Here is an 18,992-nt window from a genome sequence, read left to right as displayed (position 1 = left end):
CGGACAGAGAGGTAGAGTTGATTATGCATTCTAATATTAAGAATGTTTGATGTTTATATGACAGAAAATAACAAATGATTCCGGAACTAATCAATTCATAGGTCTGTTCCCATGGCTAGCCAGCCACTGAGCTTAGTTTAACTGTACTCGCCAATTTTATCCACATGCGAATATCACCGTCCCAATTTTCTACAGGGTAAAACTTCTATGCATTGGTACTTTCGTTCCATCTGCCTCAAAAACGACCAACCTCAACAAAAATTTTCATACCAACAGACAAAAGGTCATCAACCTCACTGTAGTTACTCTCAAATAATTCCCTGAAGTTATAAAGTTTCTATAAACAAACATAAAGGCACAGACACGGAGAACAAAATGACTAGCGGAGGTGCCATAACGGAAAATATCCTAAGAGAGAAGCGCAAAATGGTGTTTGGGGGACGAGAAATGTTACCTTCTTCGCCCTTGTACGCGTTGTTTGGACCCGATTTTTTTCTTTGGACCCCAAAAATCGTTGACAGATGTCTCAAAGAACCCAAAAACCTCGTTAGTTCACTCGTAACTGATTGTTTTTGTCATGCTCACGTTGTGTATTTGACCTAGGAGCAGGCGCCTGACCTACCTTTATAATGGCATCTCCACACATCTTTCCTTGCTCCGTGGGCACAGATTACTCCTACAGGAGCGCGCTAAGAGACTGCTATAAAATGTATTATCTCGTTTTGTGCGGGTATTCCCTTAACTGTAGTTACGTCATTATTCGCCTGGGATGCGCTACTTATGCCAGTGTACGTGGAGATGAATAGCTTAATTTTAGTTTACTACTACATGTTTTATACCGTGGTTTTGCTCATGTCCCGGGGCAACCTCTTCGAGGCTCGGATAAAATATAGCCTACGTTACTCAGGAATAGTCAAGCTTCCAAACAGTGAAAAAATGTTTTTAACACAGTTCAGTAGTTACGAATAAAAAAAGTTACGTAAATGTTAAGTACAATAAATAGATTGATTGCATATATATCTTATTGATTATATAAAATAACATTTTTAATGTGTAGCAAAATAGCTTATATTCCATCTCACAATAAATTATTCAGAACGACCTTATAAATATGGTACCTACTTCCAGAGATTAACTTTCTGTGTACAAACTAACTCGCAAACAGTTTTAACAATTCAAAATTACACCCGTGTTTCCGTACTAATGCATTCAATTTTAACAGAAACGTTAACATATAATTATGTATGGCATAAAAGCAAATTGTTTCACTGCAGATACGGTATTATGAAAATGAAATAATCCTGTGAACGGGTCATTCAATAAAGTTATTTTATTGTTATTTTGTACCGCAGATACAGGGAGTAAAATAACTAATTGAGGTAAATAAATGATTTTATTTGTAGCCGTATGTGCGTAATTTATGATATTATTCCGAATTGACTTTATTTTAGTTGGTTTAACTTAATTACTTTTATTTATTTATCCAATTTTTACACATGTTTCAGGTTTATTCATTTTATTTCAAAAAGGAAGTAAGATCAATATGTTTGGGAATACCTCAATATTGTCATTTTTTTTTTTACCCATATTTTTTTTGTGTCCGAATATAACGAAATAGTCCAACTATTTTGAAATTACTAAAAAGTACCTAGGCATTAAGTATTTTTGACTCAAGCTTGTAAGCATTAACTGTATTATATTTATAAAACACTACATATTATAACCGGGTAACCTGTTTTATACCGATGTACATCCTATCGATACAAGCAACGTTCAGGATGCGTTCAATTTAACTCGCGGTCTACAGGGTGTTCCGCAGAAAGTTTAAACAAGTTTAACTATTACTGGCGGTGGTCAACTTGTCTTACCACCATTAACTAGGGACCAGTTTTCTTTCCTATCATAAAATAAGAAAGTTCTATTTAGTTACCAATTTAACTTTTAGACGTGTATTTAAAAAATAGCAATCGATTTTTTAAAGTGAATAATGTCGTAAGTGCAGTTACGACTTTTATGATATAACATAATTCGCTGACGACGTACTAAATTCTGGCCAACTAACCACCTACCTAATATCAATTAGTGTCTCAGGATAAAATATAACTTTTAATTCTTATTTTTCCGACTATCTTAATCTTATTTACATAATTATCGCTGAGGGAAAAATACTCATTGCCACTTACTATTGACTAAAACGAATCCTTTATGAGTAAAATATTGTTTTAGAATTAGTCTAAACGATATAAATTTCCTTCATTATTAAAAATACCCTTACATACATTCATACACCCTCCTAAATATTTTATACTATAGAGTTAAGTATACCTACTATACATTATTATCTATCATAACTGTCATGTATTTTATTTAGATCATATATTTTACTATTTCAGTAATTAATACTTAGTGTATTTTACCATCTGTCCATCTATTTATTTTTATTGTGCATCCTTACCGATCTATCATAAACTAGATTGTTGACCCTGTACAATGCCATGGCTCTTTTAATCAAGCCATCGTGGGCCATTGTGTACCAGGGTCATTAGAGCATGGTCTAGACTCTAACCTAGTGTTAACTTTGAACATTAGAGTGTTAGATATCCCTTTTAAAAGCGGGCGAGCTGACTGTTTAATTAATTTAGTATAATAATAATTATAGATACATAATATTACTAATTTTACAGTGTGTATCTTTTGATGCTCGTCAACAGATGTCGCTTTTCAAAGCTACGGCGTGGCGGCGTTTTTTATTTAAAATTCGAATTTTCAATTGTTTTTTTAGATCATGCAAGGATGGTATTCTTTTGTTTGAAATTGGTTTTATATGTTTTCAAGAGCACTTACAACATAAACACACAGCACATCACGACGTATAAAGACGTAAGTACATTTACGTCATTCTTTCTGTCTTACGGTTAGTTACACCATTTAACTTTGACTATAACCGAACCTTGTCAGTTGTCAATTCGCCGAGGCGCCGTATATTGGTTTTGACCAATGGACGGCAAGTATACAGCTGGTTATGGTTTGGCTATCGATATAGTTAAATGGTGCAACTGAGTCTTAATTTAGTCGATTTTTCAGCAAGAATATCAGTCCACTGTACGGAATACCACGGCCTTTACTTCAAAACAATTACTACAAAAAAACATAAAAACTAACATCTTATCCCAAAGCATAAAGGTACATTATAAATCAATTTCTAAGTTTTTTGATACATCTTCGTCAAAAACTCTTCGTTACAGGGCAGCATACATTTTTAAAGACTCTCCGAGCTCTCTCATCGAACATTCATGAAAACAAAAAAGTTTTGGAAATCTTCTTGCATATAATTTTTACTGGCCCTACTGATTAATGTTCCACAAAACTGAAGGAGCCTAGACCTGCTGAGATTTCTTTCCCCAAAACTTAAAAAGGATAGACCAATTGAGAATTTTTCATACAATAATTATGGTAAGATCAGTGTTGCTTACCTAGCACATGGATATGTACTAATATAGTTAAAACTTTTTTTTTATAACAATAATATTATAATAATACCCGACTTAAAAGTCTCCAGTGGGTTCTGAGGGACACTAATATAGGAGTCCTTTATTTTAGAAATTATATTTTAGTTTCAGTACATATGTTTCAAGAAAACGTCGAAAATTAAATATATATTTTTTGAAAGTGGTTGAAAGAGAAGAATAAATGAGTATTTTTTTAACACAAAGGAGGCTAGAACAACTAAATATTAAATAAATAATCTACATACTTAACTTTGCAGCAGTTCCCATAGGACCTTGAAACAGAACGACCATTGAATTAAAAAATCGTAAACTTTTTTTATCGTTCACTTAATGGGCGATTAATGCAGTGATTAGAGATATAGGGTGTTCTAAAGTGGCTATATCGTCCACCGTAATATAGATCTGTTAGGGTTGCCAGATCAATATTTTGGTATACTGAAGTAAAAGCCTTAATTATTTCTAGTAATCCTTGCCGATATTATAAATGTGAAATTTTGTTTATTACTCTTTCACGCAAAAACTGCTGAATTGATTGAGATGGGCATGACCAATGGTAGCCTAAAGACGGGGATAGGTTACTTTTTCTTTAGATGCTCGAAATAATTACTTCGATCTCATGTTTAACCAACCCATAAATAGCTGTTGAATTTTTGCTCAGATATATAAAAAAAAAACACACAAAAAGCACTTTAGTCATGTGACTATCAATTAAAGTATCGACAAAGTATATAACAATATTTGTCTAAAAATTTTATTTGCCAATGGTCATTTTATCCTGTCTATACTAATATTATAAAGAGGAAAACTTTGTTTGTTTGGTCGTAATCAAAGACTATAAAGTCGTAATGGATAAACTCAAAAACTACTGGACCGATTTTAAATATTCTTTCACCATTAAAAAGCTATATTATCTGCGAATAACATAGGCTATATTATATCCCAGTGCGGGCAGTAGCTCCCACGGGACGCAGGTGAAACCGCGGGAAAACGGCTACTAAATAATATAAAGAAAAGCATTTTCAACCTCGCCGCAGGCGCTCGACCCTAAATAGAGTTGTCCATATCAGTAGGATTACATAGAATGTAACACATAAAATGGTGTAAATCTGCGGACGAGAAATATTACCTAGTCCTTATCTTCGCACGCATCGTGTCCTCCTAAGCTTAATATGGTGGACACAGCATTTTAGTAGGAAGTCAGAAATATCTAAGTAACCAAAACCAAATAGGTACTTACATAGTTTTTGGATATAAGCGTCAAACGCGAAAAGGAGAAACGAATGATAGGTTCATGAATTCCTGTATTACAATTTCTAACAATTTTATTTAGAAATACGACTTTTGATATAATTTCGAACTAGTTTCGATGGTAAAGATTGAATTTGAATGCATTTTTTTTTTCATAAAATCTAATTGATATTTTTTTTCAATATTGAAGGCATTGGGGTCAAGTAATCATTTTAATGAAACGAATACACGATAGTAAGAGTTAACATATGAATTGAATAATATAACGTATTTGTTAATAAAAATAAGAGGTTTCCCTATGACCAGTTACAGTCATCGTATTTTTTTCGTACACAAAGTTTGAATTAAATTAAGTGGTAGTTAAGCACTAACCACAGTAACCACTAGTAACTTTCAACTTTCCTTGATAAAAACTTCCTTAGTGACTAAAACTTTCAGCAGAAATAAATGCATATGAAAACAGTTTTAGAAATTAAATATAATATTTTTTATTAACGCGACACTTTGTATCTCAGTTTAAATATGAAATCTGAATAAAGTAAATGTCAGCATGAAAGAAGTTTCCGTAGAAACAAAACTAAATTGCGTTAAATCCTAATAGGTTTTGTTTTTGCAATCATAAAAATAAGTCTTATTTAGCACTAGCCGTTTCCCCGCGGTCCCTGATAAAATATAGCCTATGTTTCTCGCAATAGTAAGTAAAAGTTTTTTTTTAAATCGGTTTAGTTCTCTTTATTATATTAGTATAGCATAGATGAAGAAAAATATATTTCTGTGGGATATTTGGGCCGAAATAAACACCTGATTCTTGAAATAAACTGTAGTTTTTTTATTTTATTTTCAACCTCAACGTCTTAGCTTAGCTCGTCTTCCATACGTCCTTTCGTTCTCTCGTCCTTGTTCCCAATCCTTTCATCCTACAATCTTTAACATTACACTCTTGTCCCTTTCACACCCAATACGTCATCCCTTTCACTCTTACTTTATCATGCTTCACATCTATCATTCATCATTACACATTCCGTTTCACTCATCTTCCTATTACGTTCCTACATTTCCATTTATCAAGATCGACATAAAAACTATAATTTTAATACACTGCCAGACACCGGCCTGCATTTCCCAATTTTCGATCGTCACAAAAAACAACACCGTATCATAAAACAATTTGCTTTTGAACCGATTCTCAAAGGAAGTGTCGGAATATCGGTGTTGAGGTTCGATACGAGCTGCATGATTGGTTTTCTGAATCAATTTCGTACAAGTACAATTGTTCGTGCCAAACCAACGGGCTTTTAATTGCGAATTCAGTGTTGGACCGTCCAAAAATATTGTCGGTTAATTGTTTATTAATTTGTGTGTAGTTCTTGTTAGGATGGCAATAGAATCCGCTATATTTATGAGTTAATTATGGAAGGTAAAGGCAGGTCTTTTTTTATGGAAAGTCATCAAATGATCCCCCTCGCTGTGAGCCTTCGTCAGCCCCAAGAAGTGAAGGCAAGTCCTGGGATCTACTTTCTGCATCCGGATAAAATGTTGAACTAACACGCTAACATTTCTAAAGCCAGGAAGCCAACTCAGTATATTTGAGAAAACGATCGTCTTCTAATAAAACCCGCTGAGTAAATAAGTGAGATACCTCACAAACTTCATTACCCATTACCGTGTTTATTTAAATGAATTTAAAGAACTATATAAAACTATAAATAACGTCTGTCTCTCTATTCGTCTTCCCGCGATAGGTCGTTTATTGCAAGCGGTTGCTTTATACAATGACTCGCAAGAGTAATAGATACTATTAGACGTAATGAACCGGCAAGTGCGATTATATTGCAACCCAAATTATTTAAATTAATTAAGCGCTATTTAGTTTATCTTTCTTCTATATATACAGACCCATGGTTGTGGACATGGTATAGCCAGAACAAAAAATATACATGGCATGAAAAAAGTCCAATTTAACCCTAGAATACAAAGCAAAAGCTCCTTTATCCCCATACATATACAGGCAGCCCAAAGTTTCCACCGTTAACAAGAATAAAGGCAGTCCGGTAAAGACTGCATCTGCATTACTTTGCACCCTTTGTCCTCCGCGCGGAACAAAGCGCCAAGTACCTACTACTGTTGTATGTGGAGGCCGATTAACCAACATGTTGGGAAATGTGCACGTAGTGTTGGTTAAGAAAATACAATAATAAATGGTTGGAGTTATAGTATTGTGTACAATAGGTGCTTAAAATCTTAAAAAAAACCTTTGGCTAGTAATATAACTTTTAAAATTAAAAACAGAACTAGGAACTGACAAGGAACCCGAATGCCTCGTACCGTACTGTATGTTACTTGACCTACGAGAAAGCGCCTGACCTTCCTTAGGGTCAATTCCCACTGAAAGAGCAGCGGCCGGCAGCGGCCGTAATTGCAAGGGATTGAGCGCGAGCGCGGCGGGCCGCGCGGCGCCGCGCGGCGCCGAACCGCGCCGCGCTCTTACATTTTCCGTGCTCTTACGGCCGCTGCCGGCCGCTGCTCTTTCAGTGGGAATTGACCCTTATGGCTTCTCCGCTGTCTTTCCTTCCTCCGTCAATCATAACAAAGCAAACAGTTCCTTACACTAAGAACCTGGCAAGCTACATTAAACCAAAATAGCACTCCAAAAGCGTATTCAAACTTGAAGTCACTTACCATATCCCAGACTATAGGAGCTTTCATAAAGCGAACACGTTTCCGACGCTGGTCCATTAACGCGAACGAATTATGTCCATCGCTGCGTAACTAACTCGGTTGATGGACCTCGTATGTACAAGTGAAGCGATGGATGCAATCCGGAGATGTAAGCTAAAGTGGTTTATGTGATATTGCACTTTATTTTGTAGGTGTTAAGGCTTAAATTGAAGTAGTTAAAATACGAAGGTTTAAAAAATGTGGTAGTGGGTTTTATTTAAATGTTTGTGAGCTTTGTGACAGGCAAAAGAATACATACAGCTATGGTTTAATTAAAAAAAATATATATTTTTGAATGTTAAAAGAAGAGAAATATGAACTTTAAAAAATCATATGAAATTGTTCTGATAGTTTTCAAATTTTTATTTTAAATGCACGCCACGCCGTAGACTTTATGTCGAAACATATTTAACAACACTTAAAAGCAATTTTGCAAAATTGAATTTTTCAAAATTCAGATTCTAAACACTTACCTACCAAAAATTTCACGATGGTGAATATATCTAAAGAACAAAACACTATACCTTTCGTCAAATAACTTTGCTGCTCTGAAGTCAGCCATTTAAAATAATGCCAATTATTTGCAATAGTCCTATATTCATTTTGACTAATCAGTTCTTAAATTCGACTTCAGAACAGCAGCGATTTGACCATAAATGTAAAAAAGAAGCCTAAAATTACACTCCGAGCTCAAGCTACAAGATAGAAGCCTAAAATCCCACTCAATCTAACCTCCCCTTTTGCCCACAGCATGGCAACGCAACCACCTCGAGCGAGACGTCAGTGGGGACGAACACGGCAACCGCAGCGCCGTCAGCGGGGCCCAGCAAGGGCCCGCCTCCAGCCGCCAAGTTCCGTCATGGTCTGCTGCAGCTTATGATTCACACCATCGATCCCATGCATGACGGTGAGTTAGGTACGCACGCAGCTTCGCATTCACTTTACACTTAGGTTAAGAGTTTTTTGGGTCACTGATGATAAATGATCATAGATGTTTGGTTAAATCATTCTCCACCTACGTATATTGATATTAAGAAATACTGATACTTAGCTGCACCGCTGAGACTGACCCCAACACAATTGAGAAAAGGTTCAGGACATGATGTATATTATATTAAAACTATAAGAAGTTTGTGAGTTAGTGATATTGCAGGGAAAAATCTTTGAATCTTCAAAATCGATTTTCAAAGTTCTTATACCAATAGAGAGCCACTTCATTTGGGAATGTCATTGGCTATATTTTATCTGGGTATGGAAAGCGGTTCCCTCGGGACGCGGGAGAAATAGCAAGAATCTGAAATTATATTTATAAAGGGTATACATACAACAGTGATCATAAAACCTAGTCTTCTCTACTAGTAAACCTTCGGCTGGTCACTTATGATTTTACAAACAATAGTAAACTAAAGTAAAGTAAAACTATTCCAAAATACCACAATAATTTTCCTTAAATAGCCAGGTCCTTATTGCACTTTTATTACGCTAGTTTTGTTAGAACCAAGCCTATTGCCGTCAAACGGCACAAATAAAGAAAATAGCTCTATAGAAAACCGAACAATGAGCATGACGTCACAATTACACTTACGTGCACGAAAAATGGGTCGACAAAAAAAATCTCTAACTCCTACATTTTATTACCATTTACAAAATCTCAACGTAATTAACCCACGATATTATATTTAAAAAGCAATTTATCATCAGTGACCCGAACTTAATGTCGTACCTACTGCCTTACGTGAGAAACCTTGCCACGCAACCATTAAGTATCGAATTAAAATTATTATAATCAATTAACAGAAAAAAACATTTTCATCTACGTAACGCTTGCAACACTCACTTGAGACAGGAAAACGATTATTTTAAAATATAACTTATTTTAAGGTGATTACAGTACAAAATTAATTGGTCTATAATTGAGCTCACGTATTTATAATCTAGACGCCGAATACGATATTTTAGCAAGTAGTTCCTGATCAGGTGTAAGAACTGAACTACTGAAACATTTTATCAAAAATACCTTCACGTTCTTTTAACAACTCGGACTCATACCTAGATGCTGTATCGAATCATTTACCAGGACCAACAAATTGGTGCCAAAAACTAGGTTATCGCGGACTTTCAAAAACATTTTTTACAGGGAGGATCGCACTCTGCTTTGCAATCACAAAATGCTGTTTACATTCAAACCTCCTTTAAATCGTTTGGAGTTCATAAAACACTGCGAAAAAGCCAGTGAGCCATCACACTGCCAACCATACAATGCTATGTAGGCTACAACAGAAGCTTACTCGAGTCATACTTAGGAAATGCTTAAGAAGTGCATTAGACGCACCGACGATCATAGCATTGATATCTTTAAGAGTAGCGCTTGGTATGTTTGCGGGGTTTTATAGAAGGCCTGTTTAACATATAGCAACAGCTATGATATGTCAAATTATGTTAAAAAACAGTAGGTTGTGGGGTGAATTTTAGAAGTTAGGTTATAGGGTCCCAATTTTATGTACAGCTGTGTAAGTGTATGTGTTTTGAAAACGCTCGCGGTCGACAGTTTTGAGGTTAAATATTATTTTAACTGTCAAACGAGCGATGAGCGAAAACAGGCAAACATGTTCTTCCTAGATAATGTACATTTTCAGTGAATCTTTAAAAAAAATATATAAACAACATGAGAATCAATTCCAAGGGTATCTTTAGAAAAATACTAATAACAATATTTGAGAAATCTAGAGCGTGCCAAAAAAGTATGCACACATAAGTACTGACTCAAAAGACATTGGCTTCCTTTCGATACTGATATGCAAAAGCAAGGGGGATTTCTGGACCTATTTAAATGGGTTAACCGTAAAAACAAATACTTAATCAACAATTTATAATACACAAAAATAATAACCCATTTCCATAATTGAACACACAAGGCTTAGGCTTAATACCTCAGCCACCGCAACTGTTTATCACTAGATACCAATCTTGTCTACGACTACCCATCGCAAATTACAGAAGAACTGCTTCGTTTCCAAGTATAGGTCACAGAGTCACGCATAGAACTAATTGCAAATAGCGAATATAGAGTACCAGGCTATCTGCCCATCTGAGATTGCCTTTCTAACACGCAATGTGGTTTACCCACGGAATAAAGATTAACGAGCAGAGATGGCATGCAGGTAGGTCAGGCGCCTTCTTCTATGTCAAATTCTTACGATGGACATGACCAAAACGATCAGTTAAAAGTGAACTAATGAGGCATTCGGGTTCTTTGAGACATCTATCAATGATTTTTGATATTTAACCACTTCACTGGCCACGATGCAGACACAATAGTTAAACAATTGGTGTGTATCACATATGACTCATGGGACAGGGAAGTTATTAAAAAAAATGGTCCAGTCCAAATAAGGCATATAAGGGTGAAGACAGTAACGTTCCTCGTCCCCTACTCACCCTTCACTCTCATTCTCACGCGCATTTTGGCGCGCTACTTTCTTAGGCGATTTTCCGTTATGGCACTTCCGCTAGTCATTTAGTTCTCCATGGTTTTACTGCAGTAGGTATGTACGTCAATGAATGTACTACACTTTGTCTTGCCACGTCTTGGGGAGCACGTAGATAGGAGTTTATGAGACGTTTTTGTTATGGAAAAGATTGCTATGGGTTTCCCTGAAGGATTAGGTTTCAGGGGTATGTGTGTTTTTTGTATGGGTAAATAAAAATGATCCAAACCATGAAAACATAAGTTTTATATGAGAAGGATTACTTATTGACTAAACTAGAATCGTATTGTTTTTCGAAAGACTTTTCAGTATTTTTATTCTATTCTATTCTATTTCGACTGCAGATTTTTTATTGTTCTTCACTGATGAATGTGACTAGTGAGCTTTAAACCATTTTATTTAAGTTACGTGTAAATAAATTGAATTGCATTAGATAAATTGAATTTCTCTCACTTTTCAACTTTCACACGTTTCAACAAAGTTTTAAAACAAAGTTCTAACAGATGACGCTACTATTAAAAACATATTTTATCTAAAAAGTTTAATTCAAAGTCAATGTATTAAAAAATACTATTTTTCAGTCTGCATTTTATTGGTGGTTATAAACAATGTTCATTAATCATCAGCAATGTGTGTGTATGTGTGTGTTTGATTTTCACGACAATTTACTTCTCCTCAAGTAAGATTACCAGTACATATATCTAGGCTTGAGATCATATGCGAGTGCATATGTACGTACCTATATTTTAAATAGTCAAGTATCAACAACATTTTCTGAAGACAAGAAGATATCAAGAGCTACAACTTCTTTCTACAAGAAGACGAAGAAGACAAACTAGCACATTCGGGCATTAGTAATGTAATGTACTAAATGTTTTGTATTCATGGTGTACGTTTCGTTACTAAATCCTGCGTGTGCGCATTCTACAATCAAGAAGATGGGATGAAGACTTCGAACATTGGGTAAAGTAGCCTGTATATATATAGATCTAGTTTATTTAAAAATATAATCTACAGGTTTAAAATTAAATAAAAATCCTACGATACTAAAAAAAAATGCCTGTTAATTTAATGGTAATTAATGAAAGTATAACAATGATTTTTTATAAAAATATAGCTTATAAATATGTTATTGTGATGCTATCTGAATTTCTGACAAGTTTTATGAAAATAATTTCAGTCTTTAAAATGAGAGTTTCAAAATTGTATATTAAGGTTTAAATGAATAAATAACCAGATGACAAAGTCAAGGTCAAAGCTTTTTAATTTGTGTTCATAGGTTACAAAGATGTTACTACATAATATTTGTTTCACTATGACTTACTCGTAGAGCTAAGCTACCTATCATGCTGCGGGTTGTTCGAAAGAGATACCGCGGCCCTGGTACATAAAAGGCCTATGACGGAACACGACCGTTTTTAGTCAGTAAGAGTCTGACACTCCCTCACCGCTGCTAACCCACAGCGGGAGGGGTCATTTGATGATTTTTGACGTCGTTAAAAAAAAAAACAAAAAGCTACCTATCATGTATCGTTATGAATATATTTTTTCATAACATTATAACATAGATTTACGTCTCTATTACACACGGCTTATGTCGAAAGATTCAGAAGGCTATAAGAATAAACGGCCATATTGCTTGTATGAAGGGAAGACAAAAGTAATATCGGGATACAGGCATCTTGTAAAATGAAGTGCTTCGTACACGCTGAAGTATATTGTTTCTGATAAAGAATATTATATTATGGACGTGTATTTTTTTCTTTACATAACAATATGAAGTATGTAATGTGTTCTTTGTAATGGTATAATCTTCTGCCAGCAGTTTTGATGGCGTCCCGTGGGGGATGTTTCTAGCGAATTGGAAATTGGCTATCTACTAACACTGAACAAGTTTGTCAAATAGACCGGCAGTTCTTGAGATTAGCAAACAAACAAACTCTTCAGTTTTGTATTGTAGATATCTACTGAAACTACATTCAAAACCATAAATTAACTTAAAACTTCTAAGCATTCAATTACCAGAAACAATCTGATTTTTAACAAAAAAATCCTAAAACAGACTCACTTGTTACCGACACTGCCAAAATCTACACCTACCCGGCTATATACCGACTCATTCAGGTAAACCGGGTAAAAATAACTTCCCGGTTAAAATTAGCGGCGCGCCGGTGACCCTACCTTTTACTACGAAGACAGGCTGAGTGGGCGCCGCGTCTAAAACGGCGCGAGTTCAGGTGTAAACACATTTGTTACACTTCACGCGTTTGTGTTATGGATTCACGCGTTTGTGTTACGGATTCACGCGTTTTCCAATACGTATACGAACTTATTTAAGTACAATGTTCATTAAATAGTAATTTTTCTTAAAACGGGTTTGAGCTGATAACAACAGGTTTTAATGTATACAAATATTTTTGGTTAATGACCTAATCCTAAGAACTAATGGTCTAATTAAAAAAAATGTTTTGATTGATGTTTCTTTGTCTAAACCGGGTAAAAATAACTTCCTGGTTAAAATTAGCGGCGCGCCGGTGACCCTACCTTTTACTACGAAGACAGGCTGAGTGGGCGCCGAGGCTAAAACGGAGCGAGTTCGGGTGTAAACACATTTGTTACACTTCACGCGTTTGTGTTATGGATTCACGCGTTTTCTGATACGTATTTTAACGTAGGTAGTTGAAAAGTTAATTAGAATAGTCAGTCTTTGTTGCCAAGATTCTAGTTTCGTGAGTTGGCAAAAGTTTAAACGACTACAGATTTTCATTTAAACAATTAAATTGTAAAGCTAAATTGTAAGACTTTTTTTGATTGATGAGCTAATCCTAAGAACTGATGGTCTGGTCAAAATAGATGTTTTCATTGACGTTTCCATGTACCTACATAACCCTTTTATTTAATAATGGCTATACACAGCTATCCGCCTCTTACCGGCGTCGTCTACCGGCGCGAGCTCAAGTGTACATTTGTAACGCTTCACGCGTTTGTGTTACCGATTCACGCGTTTTAAGATACGTAATGGACACTATTGCAATCCAAGTAATATGTATTAATGCTAAAATTGTGAGGGCGTAGGTATGTTTGTCACATATGTACGCAAGAAGTACGGAGTGAATTTTGCAGAAATATATGTAGTTATAAGCTACTGTCCATTTACATTCTAGCAGCTATTTTTATCTTATACTTCTATATTATTTTAAAGCCTTATATCAGGAAATCTGGGCTCACCAAAGTGAATGAATAATAAAACACTGTCGTAGAATCTTTACATAAAATATTACACAAATATTTGTAAACACACATATTATACCTAATTAATAACCAAAATATAATGAACACCTTCTCTAAATATTTAGGTATCCCTAATTTTAAATGATGTCCTACGGAGTTTCATTATTCTTGGTCGACTTTGGTTTTAAGGATTTTCAGTAATCAAGCATAATTAAAATTCGTGTACCAAATGAGTTTGCGTTTACAATTAATAGCCAGTATCAAAATTGTTTGTAGTATGTATCGATTCTCAAATGTAATTCTTGTTTCTCAATAATAACAGCCCTCCCTAATTGTACCTAATTTAGGACCATGATACTACAAGGTATCCACTGGTAAAAAAAAAACCTATAAACCATTCAAAGAAGGCACATACACACACAATACGGTGTATAAAAAAAACAGCTAAGTCTTACAATACTCTATCGCAAAAGCTTCAGAAAGCAACGTAAGGTAAAGAGCCCCGTTGTTGACCCCACCTTGACCGACGAGGAGCTAAGCTATCGATTCCGTTTTCATAGGGCAGGTACACAAACAATCGGTTGTAGCAACCTGCTGTTTAGAGTGGGTAGGTCAATACTTTGGTTTACAATGTTGGGTTCGAAGATTATTTGCTATAGTTTGTGGAACTTATTTTGTGGTGCAGTTGAGGTATTATTGTCTTGTACGTCGTGGTTAAAAGCACCTTCCTCTCTAGTACAAGTGTGTGAGTTTGATTCAAGGGCAAAATTCAATTTTCTAAGTAACAAATAACTTTACTAAGTTGTATTTTAAGAGCATAGGTGTCTAGGACACCGAAGCCTTACTAAAGTTGAAGGAAAACATCTTGAGGAGTCCTGGACTCTCGTCAGAAATCTTTGTCTTTAGCTTATTACCTAGAATTTATTTCTTAGACATTATGTACATTTTTACACATAATATACAAGCTGTTGATTTGCATCCGTGCCATAGTCAAGGACGTAATTATACTAATGATTCTCAACCCAAATCAACAAAAAAATTTATACGAAAATTTTTGATTTTAATTTTTTTTCGGAAATTTGTCAATGCCAACTACCCGTTTTCAAACTCGGCGCGTGTGTTACTGGCCTCAATACTGTGCTGCGCCCTCAGACAAACGCAAACACAAAGCATTCGCAACGATCACTCATGAATTTCATTCATAAAATTGGATTATTTCTGAAATACTATGACATTACAATGACATAAAAAGCAGCGCATATTAACTATTTCCCGTTAACTGTAATTCCAATCGATTATTTACGTATTTTATGTCCTCCTCCTGAAGTATGGCACAAATGCAAATCAACACCTTGTATATTAGTCGTTTTCTGTATGTACACTAAAAAAGTCTTATTTCAACAAATTACCTACCAGAAATCACATTTGTTGTTCAAACCCGACACAACTCGAAATACGCCCAAGATTTGAGTTCAACCTAGGTCACAGCTGCCTAACTACGCGATAAGCTAACGACCTATCGATACTAAGTGCTGCCTGTGGTCATTTGTGGCCTTATCCCATAAGTTACGACTGACGGTAACTGCAGTTGCAACCGATAGGAGATTAGAATGCATTGATTACCTCGTGTTTGTCGTAAATGGCCAGGATCCTTCCTGTTATTTTTTGGTATAAATTCTAGACTAAAATCTACTAAACAATTATTGTTTTCCATTTTTTACTTTTTTAACAATTTTTTATTTATAAGTCATATTGCAGTAATTATTGTAATACAATAATTGTAGTCAGAATTTTTCCAATAAGTTTTCCATAATTTGGTTTCCTAGTTTTCATGAGTATTTCGCAGGTTGTGCAAGTCCCGTGTAACAGGGGCGAGCCCATTGACAGCAATGGGCCTTATGACCGATTAGATATTCGTAGATTGACTTATCTATTATAAAATACAAAAAGTATATCCAAATACACATTGTACAAAACATTTCAAGAGCACAAAATATCCTATTAGATACATAAGTCATCTTATTCACGTTTTACACACCGCGCCATTAAAAAATGCGCAATACCGAATACCATTTCTTAACTTCACCAAAGCCTCTAAGCTCCTTGGCACTTTAAAATTCCCCTGTCGAAGTACCGATAAGCCGCCCAAAGAAGTGTCTTGGCCCTTTGACAGCGGATGATGAAGGTTAAAAATATACGCATAAGTTGTTGGCGGTTAATTTAGCTGGGATACGGTAAAAACATGATGCATGATACATTATGTACCTTTTTGAGGACGTCTGGGCAGTGACAAGGGCAAAAAATAGTTTGGATGACCTTTATTTATTTGACTTGTTCTTCTATTCGCTTTACGCAAAAATATGCCAGGAGTTCAAAGATAGGTGACATAACGCTGTACTGGATCGTGAAAACTATTTAGTACCGTTAGCAAGAATATTAATGTGGCGATTTTGAAATGATCTGATTGAAAGCAAGAAGAAAGAAGAAGAACATGACATGACAAATTGCTTATCCGCATTGAGCAAACGTGACATACGTCTCTGCATGACAAAAGCCCCGTGCCCTGCAGTGGGACAGTAAAAAAGCTGATAAGAGAAAATAAAGATGAACAGTAATCACGAACAAAGTCACGAGCCAAAGCCAGCGACCATAAAATGCAGCACAGAAATCCACATTTCACTTCAAAATGAAACCGCCCACTTCTCATAATAACCAAATGCAGCATTTAAACTCTTGAAGCACTCAAACTAGGTTGGACTGAAACATACATTGTACTTGTTGCGTTAAATAGGTCAAACAGAAGTAGTACAATGCGAATTGTGGCTCTCCACCAGACAAGTTAGGATACGACGCAGATAGAATGAGATTATTCCGCAAACTATTTGTAACAGTATTAAACTTAGCCGTAAATGTTTTGTATGAAAATGTGGGCCTATTGTTGGATTTTCAAGATGTGGAATAGTTTTGCTGTGTCAGTTTGAAACGGGGTTTCTGCAGCTGTGTGATTTTCTTCGAGTTAAATTAGCTTCGTGTTGTCTCGAGTTTGATCTTTCGCCGGACTTCATGGATGATGGAATAGATTTGATTTGTGTGTATGCACCCACCATGTTTTGTGTTGATACACACCTGAGCAAGAACACACAGTTGCCTAATTTCTAATTCTCTTATGCCCGTTTTCACCTACAACCTCTTACCGTTCCCCTATCTAAAAGCTACTTTTAATAAGGACCCGTCCCAATTTGACACCTACCTAAATTCATTTTCACCACACTTGTACATGGATCCCTTAAGTAAGTGACAGATTACTAGTTCTACAAACGATAATGCAAAGTCGATATTTTATCGATAAAATGATTTTTCTCTACTTCTTAAGAAATAAACGTCTATCGAGTATATATTACTAAAGCCTGTGAGTTTTTTTTCTTGTGATGTTATTTTAATTTAACTTAAACTACATTACGCTATGTTTTATGCAATAAAACAGTAAAGAGGTTTTCTATAGGTGAATTTTTGCCTATGTCATTCGCGCGTTTGTCAAATTGACTGATGTGTATGTGTACATAGAGTGAGGTTAATTTTGGGTTTATTATTGTTGAATAGATAAGTTTATTTTGGCAGAGAAGAGAAAACGAGGATAAACCTTTCTTGCAGAAGAAAAAGACAAGCTAGTGAAATTGCTGACGTCTCATAGAGACACAATATTAAACAAAAAACGGACGGGACCACGAACGAAGCCAAAAACAAAGCTTGGATCCAGTTACAAATAGTTTTAATGCGATAGGAACCGTTTACAGGTAAATGTGAATAATATCTGTGTATAATAATATAAGATATTGCCGTTCAACTGTGTTCCTTGTTTTACTGTCGACTTCATTGTATTTTTGTTCTCCATGAGTTAATGGATTTAAGTATGGGGTTAAAATTATACATTTATTATATTTATTTAGTTTCAGGTGGTGCGAGAAATTGGAAAGACGTGTAAAAACATGCTGCGCCCAGCCCACCTCAAATTGAATTGGTGCAGGAGGATGATGATAATGTTTGGTACATCATATGAGGACTAATATTAAAATATTTGTTAACTATCTTTGTTTTAATTTATATATTTTATTATGTTCAATATTAGCCTACTTCTTACCTCCAGAGGGTATCCCCTATCACCTAGGAGATAGGCTCCTCCATATTCACCATTTTCGAATCATTGGTATTTACTGCAGTTTTGGTATTTAAGGCCAATTCAAACCTGAGCGATATTCGCTGCCGCTGTGGGTAGAGGTAGATACCGCACGGGTTTCGCTCAGCTATTTAGTATCAAGTATAGTTACCGGCACGGATATTGAGCTCTCGACGGAAGAGTGGGGATCGCTTTGCGCACTGTACACAAGGCAATAAACCAATAAATGGCTTTTGCGCAGGTTAAGGTCAGGGGTCAATATCCGTGCCAATAACTATACCTACCGCGGCTAGAGCGACCTGAGCGATATTCACTGCCGCTGTGGGTAGAAGTACATACCGCGCGGCAGCAGCGGCATACGTCCCGAACATCAACAGTAATATTATCGCATACCCACTGGGTTTTCTCTGTCGCAGGTGGTAGCTAATACCGCTTAGGTCTGAACAGTCATATTACCGCATACCCACAGGGTTTTCTCTGCCGTAGACGGTAGCGAATATCGCTTAGGTCTGAATAGGCCTATAGATGTCCCGGCCACCGCGAAACTACATCAGTGATTACCAGATTTGCATCTGTTATGGTGTGTATATCTATGGACATGCAGGACTACCTATTTTTGAATAA

General features: G+C 35.7%; 1 protein-coding gene across 4 annotated transcripts in view; it reads left to right on the top strand.

Moving 5' to 3' along the window:
* The window catches only part of LOC135117831 (sodium/potassium/calcium exchanger Nckx30C-like), a 76,070-nt gene that overhangs the window by 40,156 nt on the left and 16,922 nt on the right, over positions 1-18,992 (top strand). For 3 of the 4 annotated variants that reach the window (XM_064038137.1, XM_064038136.1, XM_064038134.1), the window contains one exon: positions 8,226-8,391. In XM_064038137.1, the coding sequence (XP_063894207.1) occupies positions 8,226-8,391 (166 nt within the window). The remainder of the gene's footprint in view (positions 1-8,225; positions 8,392-18,992) is intronic. The other variant, XM_064038135.1, reaches the window with a different exon arrangement.

This window comes from Helicoverpa armigera, chromosome 15, assembly GCF_030705265.1.
Source record: "Helicoverpa armigera isolate CAAS_96S chromosome 15, ASM3070526v1, whole genome shotgun sequence".
Taxonomy (NCBI): Eukaryota; Metazoa; Arthropoda; class Insecta; order Lepidoptera; family Noctuidae; genus Helicoverpa; species Helicoverpa armigera.
The sequence above is the reverse complement of the archived record's forward strand: the minus strand, read 5'-3'. Positions and strand labels throughout refer to the sequence as shown.